This window comes from Pseudophryne corroboree, chromosome 7 (assembly GCF_028390025.1).
Source record: "Pseudophryne corroboree isolate aPseCor3 chromosome 7, aPseCor3.hap2, whole genome shotgun sequence".
Lineage (NCBI taxonomy): Eukaryota > Metazoa > Chordata > Amphibia > Anura > Myobatrachidae > Pseudophryne > Pseudophryne corroboree.
This window is the reverse complement of record NC_086450.1, coordinates 512,989,122-513,009,382: the sequence shown is the minus strand read 5'-3', so window position 1 is coordinate 513,009,382 and position 20,261 is coordinate 512,989,122. Positions and strand designations below refer to the sequence as shown.

Genomic DNA, 20,261 nt, shown 5'->3' with positions numbered 1-20,261 from the left:
CAACTGGGTCGTTTCCTACATTTCCTGAAAACAGGACTGTCTATGGGCCTAAAATTAGGGCCCATTAAGGTTCAAATTTCGACCCTGTCGAATTTCTTCCAGAAAGAACTGGCTTCAGTGCCTGAAGTTCAGACGTTTGTAAAAGGGGTACTGCATATACAGCCTCCTTTTGTGCCCCCAGTGGCACCTTGGGATCTCAATGTTGTTTTGAGTTTCCTAAAGTCACATTGGTTTGATCCACTCACCACTGTGGAATTAAAATATTTCACATGGAAGGTGAAGATTCTATTAGCCCTGGCTTCAGCCAGGCGTGTGTCAGAATGGGCGGCTTTATCATATAAAAGCCCTTACTTAATTTTTTTATTCTGACAGGGCAGAATTGAGGACTCGTCCTCAATTTCTCCTTAAGGTGTTTTCTGTTTTTCACATGAACCAACCTATTGTGGTACCTGCGGCTACTAGGGACTTGGAGGACTCCAAGTTACTTAACGTTGTCAGGGCCCTGAAAATATATGTTTCCAGGACGACTGGAGTCAGAAAATCTGACTCGCTGTTTAGCCTGTATGCACCCAACAAGATGGGTGTTCCTGCTTCTAAGCAGACGATTGCTCGCTGGATTTGTAGTACAATTCAGCTTGCACATTCTGTGGCAGCCTTGCCACAGCCAAAATCAGTAAAAGCCCATTCCACAAGGAAGTGGGCTCATCTTGGGCGGCTGCCCGAGGGGTCTCGGCTTTACAACTTTGCCGAGCTGCTACTTGGTCAGGGGCACACCCTGACTGAGGAGGACCTGGAGTTCTCTCATTCTGTGCTGCAGAGTCATCCGCACTCTCCCGCCCGTTTGGGAGCTTTGGTATAATCCCCATGGTCCTGACGGAGTCCCCAGCATCCACTTAGGACGTTAGAGAAAATAAGAATTTACTTACCGATAATTCTATTTCTCGTAGTCCGTAGTGGATGCTGGGCGCCCATCCCAAGTGCGGATTGTCTGCAATACTTGTACATAGTTATTGTTACAAAAATCGGGTTATTCTTGTTGTGAGCCATCTTTTCAGAGGCTCCTTCGTTGTTATCATACTGTTAACTGGGTTCAGATCACAGGTTGTACGGTGTGATTGGTGTGGCTGGTATGAGTCTTACCCGGGATTCAATATCCTTCCTTATTATGCACGCTCGTCCGGGCACAGTATCCTAACTGAGGCTTGGAGGAGGGTCATAGGGGGAGGAGCCAGTGCACACCACCTGATCCTAAAGCTTTTATTATTGTGCCCTGTCTCCTGCGGAGCCGCTAAACCCCATGGTCCTGACGGAGTCCCCAGCATCCACTACGGACTACGAGAAATAGAATTATCGGTAAGTAAATTCTTATTTTTTCCTGAATCAGATAAATTAAAGAAGTGTGTGATGATGCGTGGGTTTCCCCCGATAGAAAATTATTGGCGTTATACCCTTTCCCGCCAGAAGTTAGGGCGCGTTGGGAAACACCCCTTAGGGTGGATAAGGCGCTCACACGCTTATCAAAACAAGTGGCGTTACCGTCTCCAGATACGGCCGCCCTCAAGGAGCCAGCTGATAGGAGGCTGGAAAATATCCTAAAAAGTATATACACACATACTGGTGTTATACTGCGACCAGCGATCGCCTCAGCCTGGATGTGCAGCGCTGGGGTGGCTTGGTCGGATTCCCTGACTGAAAATATTGATACCCTTGACAGGGACAGTATTTTATTGACTATAGAGCATTTAAAGGATGCATTTCTATATATGCGAGATGCACAGAGGGATATTTGCACTCTGGCATCAAGAGTAAGTGCGATGTCCATATCTGCCAGAAGATGTTTATGGACACGACAGTGGTCAGGTGATGCAGATTCCAAACGGCACATGGAAGTATTGCCGTATAAAGGGGAGGAGTTATTTGGGGTCGGTCCATCGGACCTGGTGGCCACGGCAACAGCTGAAAAATCCACCTTTTTCTCTAACGTCCTAAGTGGATGCTGGGGACTCCGTCAGGACCATGGGGAATAGCGGCTCCGCAGGAGACAGGGCACAAAAATAAAGCTTTAGGATTAGGTGGTGTGTACTGGCTCCTCCCCCTATGACCCTCCTCCAAGCCTCAGTTAGGTTTTTGTGCCCGTCCGAGCAGGGTGCAATCTAGGTGGCTCTCCTAAAGAGCTGCTTAGAAAAAGTTTTTAGGTTTTTTATTTTCAGTGAGTCCTGCTGGCAACAGGCTCACTGCATCGAGGGACTTAGGGGAGAGAATTTCAACTCACTTGCGTGCAGGATGGATTGGATTCTTAGGCTACTGGACACCATTAGCTCCAGAGGGAGTCGGAACACAGGTCTCACCCTGGGGTTCGTCCCGGAGCCGCGCCGCCGACCCCCCTTACAGATGCTGAAGATTGAAGGTCCGGAAACAGGCGGCAGAAGGCTCTTCAGTCTTCATGAAGGTAGCGCACAGCACTGCAGCTGTGCGCCATTGTTGTCACACACTTCACACCAAGCGGTCACGGAGGGTGCAGGGCGCTGCTGGGGGCGCCCTGGGCAGCAATATTTAATACCTTTATGGCAAAAGAATACATCACATATAGCCATTGAGGCTATATGTATGTATTTAACCCATGCCAGATATCTAAAACTCCGGGAGAAAAGCCAGCCGAAATAGGGGGCGGGGCTTATTCTCCTCAGCACACAGCGCCATTTTCCTGCTCAGCTCCGCTGTGAGGAAGGCTCCCAGGACTCTCCCCTGCACTGCACTACAGAAACAGGGTAAAACAGAGAGGGGGGGCATTTTTTGGCGATATTTTGATATATTTAAGCTGCTATAAGGAACAACACTTATATAAGGTTGTTCCCATATATATTATAGCGCTTGGGTGTGTGCTGGCAAACTCTCCCTCTGTCTCCCCAAAGGGCTAGTGGGGTCCTGTCTTCGATAAGAGCATTCCCTGTGTGTCTGCTGTGTGTCGGTACGTGTGTGTCGACATGTATGAGGACGATGTTGGTGTGGAGGCAGAGCAATTGCCGATAATGGTGATGTCACCCCCCAGGGAGTCGACACCGGAATGGATGGCTTTGTTTATGGAATTACGTGATAATGTCAGCACATTACAAAAATCAGTTGACGACATGAGACGGCCGGCAAACCAGTTAGTACCTGCCCAGGCGTCTCAGACACCGTCAGGGGCTGTAAAGCGCCCTTTACCTCAGTCGGTCGACACAGACCCAGACACTGAATCTAGTGTCGACGGTGATGAAACAAACGTATTTTCAAGTAGGGCCACACGTTATATGATCACGGCAATGAAGGAGGCTTTGCATATCTCTGATACTGCAAGTACCACAAAAAGGGGTATTATGTGGGGGGTGAAAAAACTACCTGTAGTTTTTCCTGAATCAGAGGAATTAAATGATGTATGTGATGAAGCGTGGGTTAACCCAGATAGAAAAGTGCTAATTTCAAAAAAGTTATTAGCATTATACCCTTTCCCGCCAGAGGTTAGGGCGCGCTGGAAAACACCCCCTAGGGTGGATAAGGCGCTCACACGCTTATCAAAACAAGTGGCGTTACCGTCTCCTGATACGGCCGCCCTCAGGGATCCAGCTGATAGGAGACTGGAAACTACCCTAAAAAGTATATACACACATACTGGTGTTATACTGCGACCAGCCATCGCCTCAGCCCGGATGTGCAGTGCTGGGGTCGTCTGGTTGGATTCCCTGACTGAAAATATTGATACCCTGGATAGGGACAGTATTTTATTGACTATAGAGCAATTAAAGGATGCTTTCCTTTATATGCGAGATGCTCAGAGAGATATTTGCACTCTGGCATCGAGAGTAAATGCGATGTCCATATCTGCCAAAGGGGAGGAATTATTTGGCGTCGGTCTATCGGATCTGGTGGCCACGGCAACTGCCGGAAAATCCACCTTTTTACCTCAGACCCCCTCCCAACAGAAAAAGACACCGTCTTTTCAGCCGCAGTCCTTTCGGTCCTATAAGAACAAGCGGACAAAAGGACAGTCATATCTGCCTCGGGGCAGAGGAAGGGGTAAGAGAGGGCAGCAAGCAGCCCCTGACCAGGAACAGAAGCCCTCCCAGGGTTCTGCAAAGCCCTCAGCATGACGCTGGGGCCTTACAAGCGGACTCAGGAGCGGTGGGGGGTCGACTCAAGAATTTCAGCGCACAGTGGGCTTGCTCACAGGTGGACCCCTGGATCCTGCAGGTAGTATCTCAGGGTTACAGGTTGGAATTCGAGAAGTCTCCCCCTCGCAGGTTCCTAAAGTCTGCTTTGCCAACGTCTCCCTCAGACAGGGCGACGGTATTGGAAGCCATTCACAAGCTGTTTTCTCAGCAGGTGATAGTCAAGGTACCCCTCCTACAACAGGGAAAGGGGTATTACTCCACGCTATTTGTGGTACCGAAGCCGGACGGCTCGGTAAGACCTATTCTAAATCTGAAATCTTTGAACCTGTACATACAAAAATTCAAGTTCAAGATGGAGTCACTCAGAGCAGTGATAGCGAATCTGGAAGAAGGGGACTTTATGGTGTCCCTGGACATAAAGGATGCTTACCTGCATGTCCCAATTTGCCCTTCACATCAAGGGTACCTCAGGTTCGTGGTGCAAAACTGTCATTATCAGTTTCAGACGCTGCCGTTTGGATTGTCCACGGCACCTCGGGTCTTTACCAAGGTAATGGCCGAAATGATGATTCTTCTGCGAAGAAGAGGCGTATTAATTATCCCTTACTTGGACGATCTCCTGATAAGGGCAAGGTCCAGAGAACAGCTGGAGGACGGAGTAGCACTAACCCAACTAGTGCTGCAACAACACGGGTGGATTCTGAATTTTCCAAAATCTCAGTTGACCCCGACGACACGTCTGCTGTTCCTGGGAATGATTCTGGACACGGTTCAGAAAAAGGTGTTTCTTCCGGAGGAGAAAGCCAGGGAGTTATCCGAACTTGTCAGGAACCTCCTAAAACCAGGGAAAGTGTCTGTGCATCAATGCACAAGAGTCCTGGGAAAGATGGTGGCTTCTTACGAAGCGATTCCATTCGGCAGATTCCACGCACAAACTTTTCAGTGGGATCTGCTGGACAAATGGTCCGGATCACATCTGCAGATGCATCAGCGGATAACCTTATCGCCACGGACAAGGGTGTCTCTTCTGTGGTGGTTGCAGAGTGCTCATCTGTTAGAGGGCCGCAGATTCGGCATACAGGACTGGGTCCTGGTGACCACGGATGCCAGTCTGAGAGGCTGGGGAGCGGTCACACAGGGAAGAAACTTCCAGGGAGTATGGTCAAGCCTGGAGATGTCTCTTCACATAAATATACTGGAGCTAAGAGCGATTTACAATGCTCTAAGTCTGGCAAAACCCCTGCTTCAGGGTCAGCCGGTGTTGATCCAGTCGGACAACATCACGGCAGTCGCCCACGTAAACAGACAGGGCGGCACAAGAAGCAGGACAGCAATGGCAGAAGCTGCAAGGATTCTTCGCTGGGCGGAAGATCATGTGATAGCACTGTCGGCAGTATTCATTCCGGGAGTGGACAACTGGGAAGCAGACTTCCTCAGCAGACACGATCTACACCCGGGAGAGTGGGGACTTCATCCAGAAGTCTTCCACATGATTGTAAACCGTTGGGAAAAACCAATGGTGGATATGATGGCGTCCCGCCTCAACAAAAAACTGGACAGGTATTGCGCCAGGTCAAGAGACCCTCAGGCAATAGCTGTGGACGCTCTGGTAACACCGTGGGTGTTCCAGTCAGTGTATGTGTTTCCTCCTCTGCCTCTCATACCAAAAGTACTGAGAATTATACGGCAAAAGGGAGTAAGAACGATACTAGTGGCTCCGGATTGGCAAAGAAGAACCTGGTACCCGGAACTTCAAGAGATGCTTACGGAGGATCCGTGGCCTCTACCTCTAAGACGGGACCTGCTTCAGCAGGGACCGTGTCTATTCCAAGACTTACCGCGGCTGCGTTTGACGGCATGGCGGTTGAACGCCGAATTCTAAGGGAAAAAGGCATTCCGGAAGAGGTCATTCCTACACTGGTAAAAGCCAGGAAGGAGGTGACTGCACAACATTATCACCGCATTTGGAGAAAATATGTTGCGTGGTGTGAGGCCCGGAAGGCCCCCACGGAGGAATTTCAACTGGGTCGATTCCTACATTTCCTGCAAACAGGATTGTCTATGGGCCTCAAATTGGGGTCCATTAAGGTTCAAATTTCGGCCCTGTCGATTTTCTTCCAGAAAGAATTGGCTTCAGTTCCTGAAGTCCAGACTTTTGTAAAAGGAGTACTACATATACAGCCCCCGGTTGTGCCCCCAGTGGCACCGTGGGATCTTAATGTAGTCTTGGATTTTCTCAAATCCCATTGGTTTGAGCCGCTCAAATCGGTGGAGTTGAAGTATCTTACATGGAAAGTAACCATGTTACTGGCCCTGGCTTCAGCCAGGAGAGTATCAGAATTGGCGGCTTTATCATATAAGAGCCCATATCTGATTTTCCATACGGACAGGGCAGAACCGCGGACGCGTCCTCATTTTCTGCCTAAGGTGGTGTCAGCGTTTCACCTGAACCAGCCTATTGTGGTGCCTGCGGCTACTAACGATTTGGAGGATTCCAAGTTGTTGGACGTGGTCCGGGCATTGAAAATATATATTTCAAGAACGGCGGGAGTCAGAAAGTCTGACTCACTGTTTATATTGTATGCACCCAACAAGATGGGTGCTCCTGCTTCTAAGCAGACGATTGCTCGTTGGATTTGTAGCACAATTCAACTTGCACATTCTGTGGCAGGCTTGCCACAACCTAAATCTATCAAGGCCCATTCCACAAGGAAAGTGGGCTCATCCTGGGCGGCTGCCCGGGGGGTCTCGGCATTACAACTCTGCCGAGCTGCTACTTGGTCAGGGGCAAACACGTTTGCAAAATTCTACAAATTTGATACCCTGGCTGAGGAGGACCTTGAGTTCTCTCATTCGGTGCTGCAGAGTCATCCGCACTCTCCCGCCCGTTTGGGAGCTTTGGTATAATCCCCATGGTCCTGACGGAGTCCCCAGCATCCACTTAGGACGTTAGAGAAAATAAGAATTTACTTACCGATAATTCTATTTCTCGTAGTCCGTAGTGGATGCTGGGCGCCCATCCCAAGTGCGGATTGTCTGCAATACTTGTACATAGTTATTGTTACAAACAAATTCGGGTTGTTATTGTTGTGAGCCGTCTGTTCAGAGGCTCCTACGTTTGTCATACTGTTAACTGGGTTCAGATCACAAGTTATACGGTGTGATTGGTGTGGCTGGTATGAGTCTTACCCGGGATTCAATATCCTTCCTTATTGTGTACGCTCGTCCGGGCACAGTATCCTAACTGAGGCTTGGAGGAGGGTCATAGGGGGAGGAGCCAGTACACACCACCTAATCCTAAAGCTTTATTTTTGTGCCCTGTCTCCTGCGGAGCCGCTATTCCCCATGGTCCTGACGGAGTCCCCAGCATCCACTACGGACTACGAGAAATAGAATTATCGGTAAGTAAATTCTTATTTTTACCCCAAGTCACATCTCAGCAGAAAAAGACACCGTCTTTTCAGCCTCAGTCCTTTCGTCCCCATAAGGGCAAGCAGGCAAAAGGCCAGTCATATCTGCCCAGGGATAGAGGAAAGGGAAGAAGACTGCAGCAGGCAGCCCATTCCCAGGAACAGAAGCCCTCCCCCGCTTTTGCCAAGTCCTCAGCATGACGCTGGGGCCGTACAAGTGGACTCGGGTGCGGTGGGGGGTCGTCTCAAGAGTTTCAGCGCGCAGTGGGCTCACTCGCAAGTGGACCCCTGGATCCTACAAGTAGTATCCCAGGGGTACAGATTGGAAATTCGAGACGTCTCCCCCTCGCAGGTTCCTGAAGTCTGCTTTACCAACGTCTCCCTCCGACAGGGAGGCAGTATTGGAAACAATTCACAAGCTGTATTCCCAGCAGGTGATAATCAAAGTACCCCTCCTACAACAAGGAAAGGGGTATTATTCCACACTATATTGTGGTACTGAAGCCAGACGGCTTGGTGAGACCTATTCTAAATCTGAAATATTTGAACACTTACATACAAAGGTTCAAATCAAGATGGAGTCACTCAGAGCAGTGATAGCGAACCAGGAAGAAGGGGACTATATGGTGTCCCTGGACATCAAGGATGCTTGCCTCCATGTCCCAATTTGCCCTTCTCAAGGGTACCTCAGGTTCGTGGTACAAAACTGTCACTATCAGTTTCAGACGCTGCCGTTTGGATTGTCCACGGCACCCCGGGTCTTTACCAAGGTAATGGCCGAAATGATGATTCTTCTTCAAAGAAAAGGCGTCTTAATTATCCCTTACTTGGACGATCTCCTGATAAGGGCAAGGTCCAGAGAACAGTTGGAGGTCGGAGTAGCACTATCTCAAGTAGTTCTACGACAGCACGGGTGGATTCTAAATATTCCAAAATCGCAGCTGTCTCCGACGACACGTCTGCTGTTCCTAGGGATGATTCTGGACACAGTCCAGAAAAAGGTGTTTCTCCCGGAGGAGAAAGCCAGGGAGTTATCCGAGCTAGTCAGGAACCTCCTAAAACCAGGAAAAGTGTCAGTGCATCATTGCACAAGGGTCCTGGGAAAAATGGTGGCTTCTTACGAAGCGATTCCATTCGGCAGATTTCACGCAAGAACTTTTCAGTGGGATCTGCTGGAAAAATGGTCCGGATCGCATCTTCAGATGCATCAGCGGATAACCCTGTCTCCAAGGACAAGGGTGTCTCTTCTGTGGTGGCTGCAGAGTGCTCATCTACTAAAGGGCCACAGATTCGGCATTCAGGACTGGGTCCTGGTGACCACGGATGCCAGCCTGAAAGGCTGGGGAGCAGTCACACAAGGAAAAAATTTCCAGGGAGTGTGATCAAGTCTGGAGACTTCTCTCCACATAAATATACTGGAGCTAAGAGCAATTTACAATGCTCTAAGCTTAGCAAGACCTCTGCTTCAAGGTCAGCCGGTATTGATCCAGTGGGACAACATCACGGCAGTCGCCCACGTAAACAGACAGGGCGGCACAAGAAGCAGGAGGGCAATGGCAGAAACTGCAAGGATTCTTCGCTGGGCGGAAAATCATGTGATAGCACTGTCAGCAGTGTTCATTCCGGGAGTGGACAACTGGGAAGCAGACTTCCTCAGCACGACCTCCACCCGGGAGAGTGGGGACTTCATCGGGAAGTCTTCCACATGATTGTGAACCGTTGGGAAAGACCAAAGGTGGACATGATGGCGTCCAGCCTGAACAAAAAACTGGACAGGTATTGCGCCAGGTCAAGAGACCCTCAGGCAATAGCTGTGGACGTTTCTGGTAACACCGTGGGTGTACCAGTCGGTGTATGTGTTCCCTCCTCTGCTTCTCATACCTAAGGTACTGAGAATTATAAGACGTAGAGGAGTAAGAACTATACTCGTGGCTCCGGATTGGCCAAGAAGGACTTGGTACCCGGAACTTCAAGAGATGCTCACAGAGGACTCATGGCCTCTGCCGCTAAGAAGGGACTTGTTTCAGCAAGTACCATGTCTGTTCCAAGACTTACCGCGGCTGCGTTTGACGGCATGGCGGTTGAACGCCGGATCCTAAGGGAAAAAGGCATTCCGGAAGAGGTCATTCCTACCCTGGTCAAAGCCAGGAAGGAGGTGACCGCACAACATTATCACCACATGTGGCGAAAATATGTTGCGTGGTGTGAGGCCAGGAAGGCCCCACGAAGAAATTTCAACTCGGTCGATTCCTGCATTTCCTGCAAACAGGAGTGTCTATGGGCCTCAAATTGGGGTCCATTAAGGTTCAAATTTCGGCCCTGTCGATTTTCTTCCAGAAAGAATTGGCTTCAGTTCCTGAAGTCCAGAAGTTTGTCAAGGGAGTACTGCATATACAACCCCCTTTTGTGCCTCCAGTGGCACTGTGGGATCTCAACGTAGTTCTGGGATTCCTCAAATCACATTGGTTTAAACCGCTCAAATCTGTGGATTTGAAATATCTCACATGGAAAGTGACCATGATGTTGGCCCTGGCCTCGGCCAGGCGAGTGTCAGAATTGGCGGCTTTGTCTCACAAAAGCCCATATCTGATTGTCCATTCGGACAGGGCAGAGCTGCGGACTCGTCCCCAGTTTCTCCCTAAGGTGGTGTCAGCGTTTCACCTGAACCAGCTTATTGTGGTACCTGCGGCTACTAGGGACTTGGAGGACTCCAAGTTGCTAGATGTTGTCAGGGCCCTGAAAATATAGGTTTCCAGGACGGCTGGAGTCAGGAAAACTGACTTGCTGTTATCCTGTATGCACCCAACAAACTGGGTGCTCTTGCTTCTAAGCAGACGATTGCTAGTTGGATGTGTAGTACAATTCAGCTTGCACATTCTGTGGCAGGCCTGCCACAGCCAAAATATGTAAATGCCCATTCCACAAGGAAGGTGGGCTCATCTTGGGCGGCTGCCCGAGGGTCTCGGCTTTACAACTTAGCCGAGCTGCTACTTGGTCAGGGGCACACCCTGGCTGAGGAGGACCTGGAGTTCTCTCACTCGGTGCTGCAGAGTCATCCGCACTCTCCCGCCCGTTTGGGAGCTTTGGTATAATCCCCATGGTCCTGACGGAGTCCCCAGCATCCACTTAGGACGTCAGAGAAAATAAGAATTTACTTACCGATAATTCTATTTCTCGTAGTCCGTAGTGGATGCTGGGCGCCCATCCCAAGTGCGGATTGTCTGCAATACTTGTACATAGTTATTGTTACAAAAATCGGGTTATTATTGTTGTGAGCCATCTTTTCAGAGGCTCCGCTGTTATCATGCTGTTAACTGGGTTCAGATCACAGGTTGTACAGTGTGATTGGTGTGGCTGGTATGAGTCTTACCCGGGATTCAAAATCCTTCCTTATTGTGTACGCTCGTCCGGGCACAGTATCCTAACTGAGGCTTGGAGGAGGGTCATAGGGGGAGGAGCCAGTGCACACCACCTGATCCTAAAGCTTTTACTTTTGTGCCCTGTCTCCTGCGGAGCCGCTATTCCCCATGGTCCTGACGGAGTCCCCAGCATCCACTACGGACTACGAGAAATAGAATTATCGGTAAGTAAATTCTTATTTTTTCATCGTTCTGGCGATCGTAATGTGATTGACAGGAAATGGGTGTTACTGGGCGGAAACAGGCCGTTTTATGGGCGTGTGGGAAAAAACGCTACCGTTTCCGGAAAAAACGCAGGAGTGGCTGGAGAAACGGAGGAGTGTCTGGGCGAACGCTGGGTGTGTTTGTGACGTCAAACCAGGAACGACAAGCACTGAACTGATCGCAGATGCCAAGTAAGTCTGGAGCTACTCAGAAACTGCTACGAGGTGTGTAATCGCAATATTGCAAATACATTGTTCGCAATTTTAAGATGCTAAGATTCACTCCCAGTAGGCGGCGGCTTAGCATGAGCAAATCTGCTAAAATCCGCTTGCGAGCGAACAACTCGGAATGAGGGCCATAGTGTGTGTGACGGGGAATGGCGGGTGTATAGTGTGCGATGAAGAAAGGCGGGTGTATAGTGTGTGCGACGGGGAAAGGCGAGTGTATAGAGTGTGTGTGACTGGGAAAGGCGGGTGTATAGTGTGTGTGACTGGGAAAGGCGGGTGTATAGTGTGTGTGACGGGGAAAGGCGGGTGTATAGTGTGTGTGACGGGGAAAGGCGGGTGTATAGTGTGTGTGACTGGGAAAGGCGGGTGTATAGTGTGTGTGACGGGGAAAGGCGGGTGTATAGTGTGTGTGACGGGGAAAGGCGGGTGTATAGTGTGTGTGACGGGGAAAGGCGGGTGTATAGTGTGTGTGATGGGGAAAGCTGGGTGTATATAGTGTGCGTGACGGGGAAAGCCGGGTGTATAGTGTGTGTGACGGAAGAGTCGGGTGTATAGTGTGTGTGATGGGGAAAGCCGGGTGTATATAGTGTGCGTGTGATGGGGAAAGCCGGGTGTATATAGTGTGTGTGACTGGGAAAGGCGGGTGTATAGTGTGTGTGACGGGGAAAGGCGGGTGTATAGTGTGTGACGGGGAAAGGCGGGTGTATAGTGTGTGTGATGGGGAAAGGCGGGTGTATAGTGTGTATGTGATGGGGAAAGGCGGGTGTATAGTGTGTATGTGATGGGGAAAGCCGGGTGTATAGTGTGTGTGTGTGTGTGATGGGGAAAGCCGGGTGTATAGTGTGCGACGGGGAGAGCCGGGTGTATAGTGTGTGTGACGGGGAGAGCCGGGTGTATAGTGTGTGTGATGGGGAGAGCCGGGTGTATAGTGTGTGTGATGGGGTGTATAGTGTGTGTGACGGGGAAAGCCGGGTGTATAGTGTGTGTGATGGGGAAAGCCGGGTGTGTAGTGTGTGTGACGGTTAAAGCCGGGTGTGTAGTGTGTGTGATGGGGAATGCCGGGTGTATAGTGTGTGTGATGGGGAATGCCGGGTGTATAGTGTATGTGATGGGGAAAGCTGGGTGTATATAGTGTGTGCGACGGGGAAAGGCGGGTGTATAGTGTGTGTGACGGGGAAAGGCGGGTGTATAGTGTGTGTGACGGGGAAAGGCGGGTGTATAGTGTGTGTGTGTGATGGGGAAAGCTGGGTGTATATAGTGTGTGTGACGGAAGAGTCGGGTGTATAGTGTGTGTGTGTGTGTGTGTGACGGGGAAAGCCGAGTGTATATAGTGTGTGTGACGGGGAAAGCCGGGTGTATAGTGTGTGTGACGGGGGAGAGCCGGGTGTATAGTGTGTGTGTGTGACGGGGAAAGCCGGGTGTATATAGTGTGTGTGACAGGTAAAGCCGAGTGTATAGTGTGTGTGACGGGGAGAGCCGGGTGTATATAGTGTGTGTGACGGGGAAAGCCGGGTGTATAGTGTATGTGATGGGGAAAGCCGGGTGTATATAGTGTGTGTGACAGGTAAAGCCGGGTGTATAGTGTGTGTGACGGGGAGAGCCGGGTGTATAGTGTGTGTGTTACGGGGAAAGCCGGGTATATAGTGTGTGTGACGGGGAAAGCCGGGTGTATATAGTGTGTGTGTGACTGGTAAAGCCGGGTGTATAGTGTGTGTGTGACGGGGAAAGCCGAGTGTATATAGTGTGTGTGACCGGGTAAGCCGGGTGTATAGTGTGTGTGACCGGTAAAGCCGGGTGTATAGTGTGTGTGTTGGGTAAAGCCGGGTGTATAGTGTGTGTCACTGGTAAAGCCGGGTGTATATAGTGTGTGTGTGTTGGGGAAAGCCGGGTGTATATAGTGTGTGTGACGGGGAAAGCCGGGTATATAGTGTGTGTGACGTGGAAAGCCGGGTGTTTATAGTGTGTGTGACGGGGAGAGCCGGATATATAGTGTGTGTGACGGGTAAAGCCGGGTGTATATAGTGTGTGTGACGGGGAAAGCCGGGTACATAGTGTGTGTGACGGGTAAAGCCGGGTGTATATAGTGTGTGTGACGGGGAAAGCCGGGTACATAGTGTGTGTGACTGGTAAAGCCGGGTGTATAGTGTGTGTGTGTGTGTGTGTGTTGGGGAAAGCCGGGTGTATATAGTGTGTGTGACCGGTAAAGCCGGGTGTATAGTGTGTGTGACGGGGAAAGCCGGGTGTATATGGTGTGTGTGACCGGTAAAGACGGGTGTATATAGTGTGTGTGACCGGTAGAGCCGGGTGTATAGTGTGTGTGTTGGGTAAAGCCGGGTGTATAGTGTGTGTGACGGGTAAGCCAGGTGTATAGTGTGTGTGACTGGTAAATCCGGGTGTATATAGTGTGTGTGTTGGGTAAAGCCGGGTGTATATGGTGTGTGAGACCGGTAAAACCGGGTGTATATAGTGTGTGTGACCGGTAAAGCCGGGTGTATAGTGTGTGTGACCGGTAAAGCCGGGTGTATATAGTGTGTGTGACCAGTAAAGCCGGGTGTATATAGTGTGTGACGGGGAGAGCCGGGTGTATAGTGTGTGTGACGGGTAAAGCCGGGTGTATAGTGTGTGTGACGGGTAAGCCGGGTGTATAGTGTGTGTGACGGGTAAGCCGGGTGTATAGGGTGTGTGACGGGGAGAGCCGGGTGTATAGTGTGTGTGATGGGTAATGCCAAGTGTATATAGTGTGTGTGACGGGTAAAGCCGGGTGTATATAGTGTGTGTGACCGGTAAAGCCGGGTGTATAGTGTGTGTGACGGGTAAAGCCGGGTGTATAGTGTGTGTGACGGGTAAAGCCGGGTGTATAGTGTGTGTGACGGGTAAAGCCGGGTGTATAGTGTGTGTGACGGGTAAAGCCGGGTGTATTGTGTGTGTGACGGGTAAGCCGGGTGTATAGTGTGTGTGACGGGGAGAGCCGGGTGTATAGTGTGTGTGACCGGTAAAGCCGGGTGTATAGTGTGTGTGACGGGTAAAGCCGGGTGTATAGTGTGTGTGACGGGTAAAGCCGGGTGTATAGTGTGTGTGTGACGGGGAGAGCCGGGTGTATAGTGTGTGTGACGGGTAAAGCCGGGTGTATTGTGTGTGTGACGGGTAAGCCGGGTGTATAGTGTGTGTGACGGGGAGAGCCGGGTGTATAGTGTGTGACGGGTAAGCCGGGTGTATAGTGTGTGTGACCGGTAAAGCCGGGTGTATAGTGTGTGTGACGGGGAGAGCCGGGTGTATAGTGTGTGTGTGTGTGTGATGAGGAAAGCTGGGTGTATAGTGTGTGTGATGGGGAGAGCCGGGTGTATAGTGTGTGTGACGGGTAAAGCCGGGTGTATAGTGTGTGTGACGGGGAGAGCCGGGTGTATAGTGTGTGTGACGGGGAGAGCCGGGTGTATAGTGTGTGTGACGGGTAAAGCCGGGTGTATAGTGTGTGTGATGGGTAAAGCCGGGTGTATAGTGTGTGTGACGGGTAAAGCCGGGTGTATAGTGTGTGTGTGACGGGGAGAGCCGGGTGTATAGTGTGTGTGACGGGTAAAGCCGGGTGTATTGTGTGTGTGTGTGACGGGTAAGCCGGGTGTATAGTGTGTGTGACGGGGAGAGCCGGGTGTATAGTGTGTGTGACGGGTAAAGCCGGGTGTATAGTGTGTGTGATGGGTAAAGCCGGGTGTATAGTGTGTGTGACGGGTAAAGCCGGGTGTATAGTGTGTGTGTGACGGGGAGAGCCGGGTGTATAGTGTGTGTGACGGGTAAAGCCGGGTGTATTGTGTGTGTGACGGGTAAGCCGGGTGTATAGTGTGTGTGACGGGGAGAGCCGGGTGTATAGTGTGTGTGACGGGTAAAGCCGGGTGTATAGTGTGTGTGACGGGTAAAGCCGGGTGTATAGTGTGTGTGACGGGTAAAGCCGGGTGTATAGTGTGTGTGACGGGTAAAGCCGGGTGTATTGTGTGTGTGACGGGTAAGCCGGGTGTATAGTGTGTGTGACGGGGAGAGCCGGGTGTATAGTGTGTGTGACGGGTAAAGCCGGGTGTATAGTGTGTGTGACGGGTAAAGCCGGGTGTATAGTGTGTGTGACGGGTAAAGCCGGGTGTATAGTGTGTGTGTGTGACGGGGAGAGCCGGGTGTATAGTGTGTGTGACGGGTAAAGCCGGGTGTATTGTGTGTGTGACGGGTAAGCCGGGTGTATAGTGTGTGTGACGGGTAAAGCCGGGTGTATAGTGTGTGTGACGGGGAAAGCCAGGTGTATATAGTGTGTGTGACCAGTAAAGCCGGGTGTATAGTGTGTGTGACGGGGAAAGCCGGGTATATAGTGTGTGTGATGGGGAGAGCCGGGTGTATAGTGTGTGTGACGGGTAAAGCCGGGTGTATAGTGTGTGTGACGGGGAAAGCCGGGTGTATATAGTGTGTGTGACCAGTAAAGCCGGGTGTATAGTGTGTGTGACGGGGAGAGCCGGGTGTATAGTGTGTGTGACGGGTAAAGCCGGGTGTATTGTGTGTGTGACGGGTAAGCCGGGTGTATAGTGTGTGTGACGGGGAGAGCCGGGTGTATAGTGTGTGTGACGGGGAGAGCCGGGTGTATAGTGTGTGTGACGGGTAAAGCCGGGTGTATAGTGTGTGTGACGGGGAAAGCCGGGTGTATATAGTGTGTGTGACCAGTAAAGCCGGGTGTATAGTGTGTGTGACGGGGAAAGCCGGGTATATAGTGTGTGTGTGATGGGGAGAGCCGGGTGTATAGTGTGTGTGACGGGTAAAGCCGGGTGTATAGTGTGTGTGACGGGGAAAGCCGGGTGTATATAGTGTGTGTGACCAGTAAAGCCGGGTGTATAGTGTACACCTCTGGGGCCGCTGTACCGCACATTAGCTGAATAACGGGGTCTGTCTTTGCTCTTAGATGGCCCTTGAGGGGCACGAGGATTACATCCATTGCCTGGCTCTGAGGGAGCAGCAGAGGGAGTGTGTGTCTGGGGGTGAGGACGGGTCTGTCAGGCTCTGGGGTAAGTTCCGTCATGTCTTATCTTCGTCCGGTAGTGGGGGGGGGGGGGGGGGGGCACCTGCAATATACCCCCTCACACATTGCTGTTTCCTTCCGCTAGATCTCAGGACAGGATCACAGACCCACAAGATTGAGGTTTATAAATACGAGGTAAGTCGCGTACAACGCTGCCGCACCTGTGCCTGGCGTTGCTGCCCCCGGGCCTGGCGCTGACACCACTGGGTCTTGCGCTGCTGCCCCGTGCCTGGCGCTGACACCACCGGGTCTTGCGCTGCTGCCTCGTGCTTGGCGCTGACACCACCGGGTCTTGCGCTGCTGCCTCGTGCCTGGCGCTGACACCACTGGGTCTTGCGCTGCTGCCTCGTGCCTGGCGCTGACACCACCGGGTCTTACGCTGCTGCCTCGTGCCTGGCGCTGACACCACCGGGTCTTGCGCTGCTGCCCCATGACGATCATGTCTCCCTCTTCTGTATTCTTCCTAGGAATGCGCTCGGCCGCAGTATGGGAAGTGGATCAGTTGTCTGGCGACAGATTCGGATTGGATGGTGAGGGGCAGAGGCTAGGGGTCTCGGGTAAGGGGATCGGTGATCTTTCTGAGATTGATAGTAAATCTGCTTCCGTGCAGGTCTGCGGTGGAGGCCCAATGCTGTCTCTGTGGCATCTTCGCTCGGTTATTCCAACTACCATATTCCCAATCCAGGAGAGTCAGCAGCAAGTGATGTTCTACCAGGACATGGTAAGTGTGAGAGCAGTGTTCCTCTCCGCCCCCCGGGGCTCTGCGTACCCCACTCACAACGCTCTGTTCTCAGATCCTGTGTGCAGGACAGGCGCCTCACATCAATCACTGCCAGATAAACGGAGAGGTCCGAGCCCGGATCCCCTGCAGCCCGTGCTCCATCTACTCTCTGTGCATCAACGAGGGTTCCCAGGAAAACAAGGTAGGAAGGACTGCATAGCTGACGCAGTGTCACTGGGATAGTGCAGGTGTTGTGCAGGAGAGCGCTGGATCACTGCGACGGGGGAGAGCGCTGGGTCACTGCGATGGGGGAGGAGCACTGGATCACTGCGACGGGGGGGGGGGAGCGCTGGGTCTTTGCGACGGGGGAGAGCGCTGGGTCACTGCGACGGGAGAGGAGCACTGGATCACTGCGACGGGGGGGGGGAGCGCTGGGTCTTTGCGACGGGGGAGAGCGCTGGGTCACTGCGACGGGGGAGAGCGCTGGGTCACTGTGACGTGGGGGAGAGCGCTGGGTCACTGTGACGTGGGGGAGAGCGCTGGATCACTGCGACGGGGGAGAGCGCTGGGTCACTGCGATGGGAGAGGAGCACTGGATCACTGCGACGGGGGGGGGGAGCGCTGGGTCTTTGCGACGGGGGAGAGCGCTGGGTCACTGCGACGGGAGAGGAGCACTGGATCACTGCGACGGGGGGGGGGAGCGCTGGGTCTTTGCGACGGGGGAGAGCGCTGGGTCACTGCGACGGGGGAGAGCGCTGGGTCACTGTGACGTGGGGGAGAGCGCTGGGTCACTGTGACGTGGGGGAGAGCGCTGGGTCACTGTGACGTGGGGGAGAGCGCTGGGTCACTGTGACGTGGGGGAGAGCGCTGGGTCACTGTGACGTGGGGGGGCGTCACAGTGGCTGGGGGGAGAGCGCTGGGTCCCAGTGGTGGGGAAGAGCGCTGGGTCACAGTGGCGGGGGGGGGTCACAGTGGCTGGGGGGAGAGCGCTGGGTCACAGTGGCGGGGGGGGGTCACAGTGGCTGGGGGAAGAGCACTGGGTCACAGTGGCGGGGGGAGAGCGCTGGGTCACAGTGGCGGGGGGGAGAGCGCTGGGTCACAGTGGCGGGGGGAGAGCGCTGGGTCACAGTGGCGGGGGGGAGAGCGCTGGGTCACAGTGGCGGGGTGGGGGGGTCACAGTGGCTGGGTGAAGAGCACTGGGTCACAGTGGCGGGGGGGAGAGCGCTGGGTCACAGAGGTGGGGGAGAGCGCTGGGTCACAGTGGTGGTGGGGGGTCACAGTGGCTGGGGGAAGAGCGCTGGGTCACAGTGGCGGGGGGGAGAGCGCTGGGTCACAGTGGCGGGGGGAGAGCGCTGGGTCACAGTGGCGGGGGGGAGCGCTGGGTCACAGTGGCGGGGGGGGAGCGCTGGGTCACAGTGGCGGGGGGAGAGCGCTGGGTCACAGTGGCGGGGGGAGAGCGCTGGGTCACAGTGGCGGGGGGAGAGCGCTGGGTCACTGACGTGGGGGAGAGCGCTGGGTCACTGTGACGTGGGGGAGAGCGCTGGGTCACAGTGGCGGGGGGAAGAGCGCTGGTTCACAGTGGCGGGGGGGGGGTCACAGTGGCGGGGGGAGAGCGCTGGGTCACAGTGGTGGGGGAGAGCGCTGGGTCACAGTGGCGGGGGGAAGAGCACTGGGTCACAGTGGCGGGGGGAGAGCGCTGGGTCACAGTGGCGGGGGGAGAGCGCTGGGTCACAGTGGCGGGGGGAGAACGCTGGGTCACAGTGGCGGGGGGAGAACGCTGGGTCACAGTGGCGGGGGGAGAGCACACTGTCGGTATTACACGGATCCTCATTCTCTCATTTCTCCGCAGGTTCTCACAGCCGCTGGGAGCAGCTCCAAGATTGATGTTTACACCAATTTCAGATACCGGGCGTTCTCGCTCACGTTTACCTGAGCCACCTGACCTGGCCCCTCCCCCAGCGTTGTTCCCTTTGTTACATTTATAATAAAAGTGCTGACGTTCCCTGTGTGCGGTGATTGGTGTTTATGGGATTGGATATAGGACCCTCTGCACAGACGCAGCGCGGTGAATCTGATCTGATGATGCTGCGCAGTTCAGTGAGCGTTCCTGTGCTCATCACGCAGAACCCATGGGTTTGAATTATATAAAATGTGACAGGTGGCAGCAGAGCCCTCATTACTGCAGCAGCGTAGCGGCATGAATTACTGTTCCCCAGGGCGGCCTCCCCTGACATCGGGGGAGAGCGGTGTTCCTGCGTAGGGAGGTGAAACGCGTATGGAAAGCACATATGCGCATGGAAGACACTACAGCCGTTCCGGTGTCACGGTTATGTGGTCTCCTGTACAGGCCCATATATACGTGTCTATAACCTACATATGATATTACCCCATTGCGATAATGGAGGTGTAAATCTATTTTCTCTTCGTCCTATTGGATACTGAGGAACTGTACTGTAGTACCATGGGGTATAGATCGGGTCCACTGGAGCCTGGCACTTTAAAACCTTTAGTGTGAGTAAGTGTGTGCCTCCCCCCTATGCCCCTCCTACCAGACTCCGCTTAGAAAAATGTGCCCAGGAGCCGGGTGCATTTCTCTGGAGCTCCAGAGAGTTCCCTTTATTTTTCATTTTAGTTCTTTATTTTCAGGTAGTACTTGGTGGCAACCAGGCTAATTAGAGGGGGGGATAGAACCAACCTCCCGAGGGTCAATGGTTCGTAATCCCAGCTGACAGGACACTGAGCTCCTGGGGTACTGATCACACAACGTTAGTGTGTGTGCCCACGCCGGCAGCTAGCCGCCACCCTCTAACAGATGCCGAAGATACTGGTGAGGTAAGTGTTACACCGGGGTCCCGGTTAGCCGGTCCCCAATGCGGTTTGGCGGCATGTCACGGGTCACGAGCTGCGGTGCCCGCCGTTGACTACACTGGCTCAGGGCTTATGCTCCACAGTGTTCACGGTCATTAGGCTTTCTGTGCACTATATATGCTAATTCAGCCAGTATAAACATTAGTGGGACCGTGCGCCATTACAGGGGGCGGGGCTTCCTGGACAGCGGGACCAGAGGCGGAAAGGCGCCATTTCCTGC

General features: G+C 52.9%; 1 protein-coding gene across 1 annotated transcript in view; it reads left to right on the top strand.

The window, feature by feature from the left end:
• THOC6 (THO complex subunit 6) overlaps positions 1-19,175 on the top strand; it is a 43,842-nt gene extending 24,667 nt beyond the window's left edge. Inside the window, exons 8-13 of the mRNA XM_063935472.1 lie at positions 16,336-16,438; positions 16,538-16,587; positions 16,920-16,982; positions 17,063-17,173; positions 17,247-17,375; positions 19,023-19,175. Coding sequence (XP_063791542.1) covers positions 16,336-16,438; positions 16,538-16,587; positions 16,920-16,982; positions 17,063-17,173; positions 17,247-17,375; positions 19,023-19,106 — 540 coding nt within the window. The 3' untranslated portion in view covers positions 19,107-19,175. The remainder of the gene's footprint in view (positions 1-16,335; positions 16,439-16,537; positions 16,588-16,919; positions 16,983-17,062; positions 17,174-17,246; positions 17,376-19,022) is intronic.
• The last annotated feature ends 1,086 nt before the right edge of the window (positions 19,176-20,261 follow it).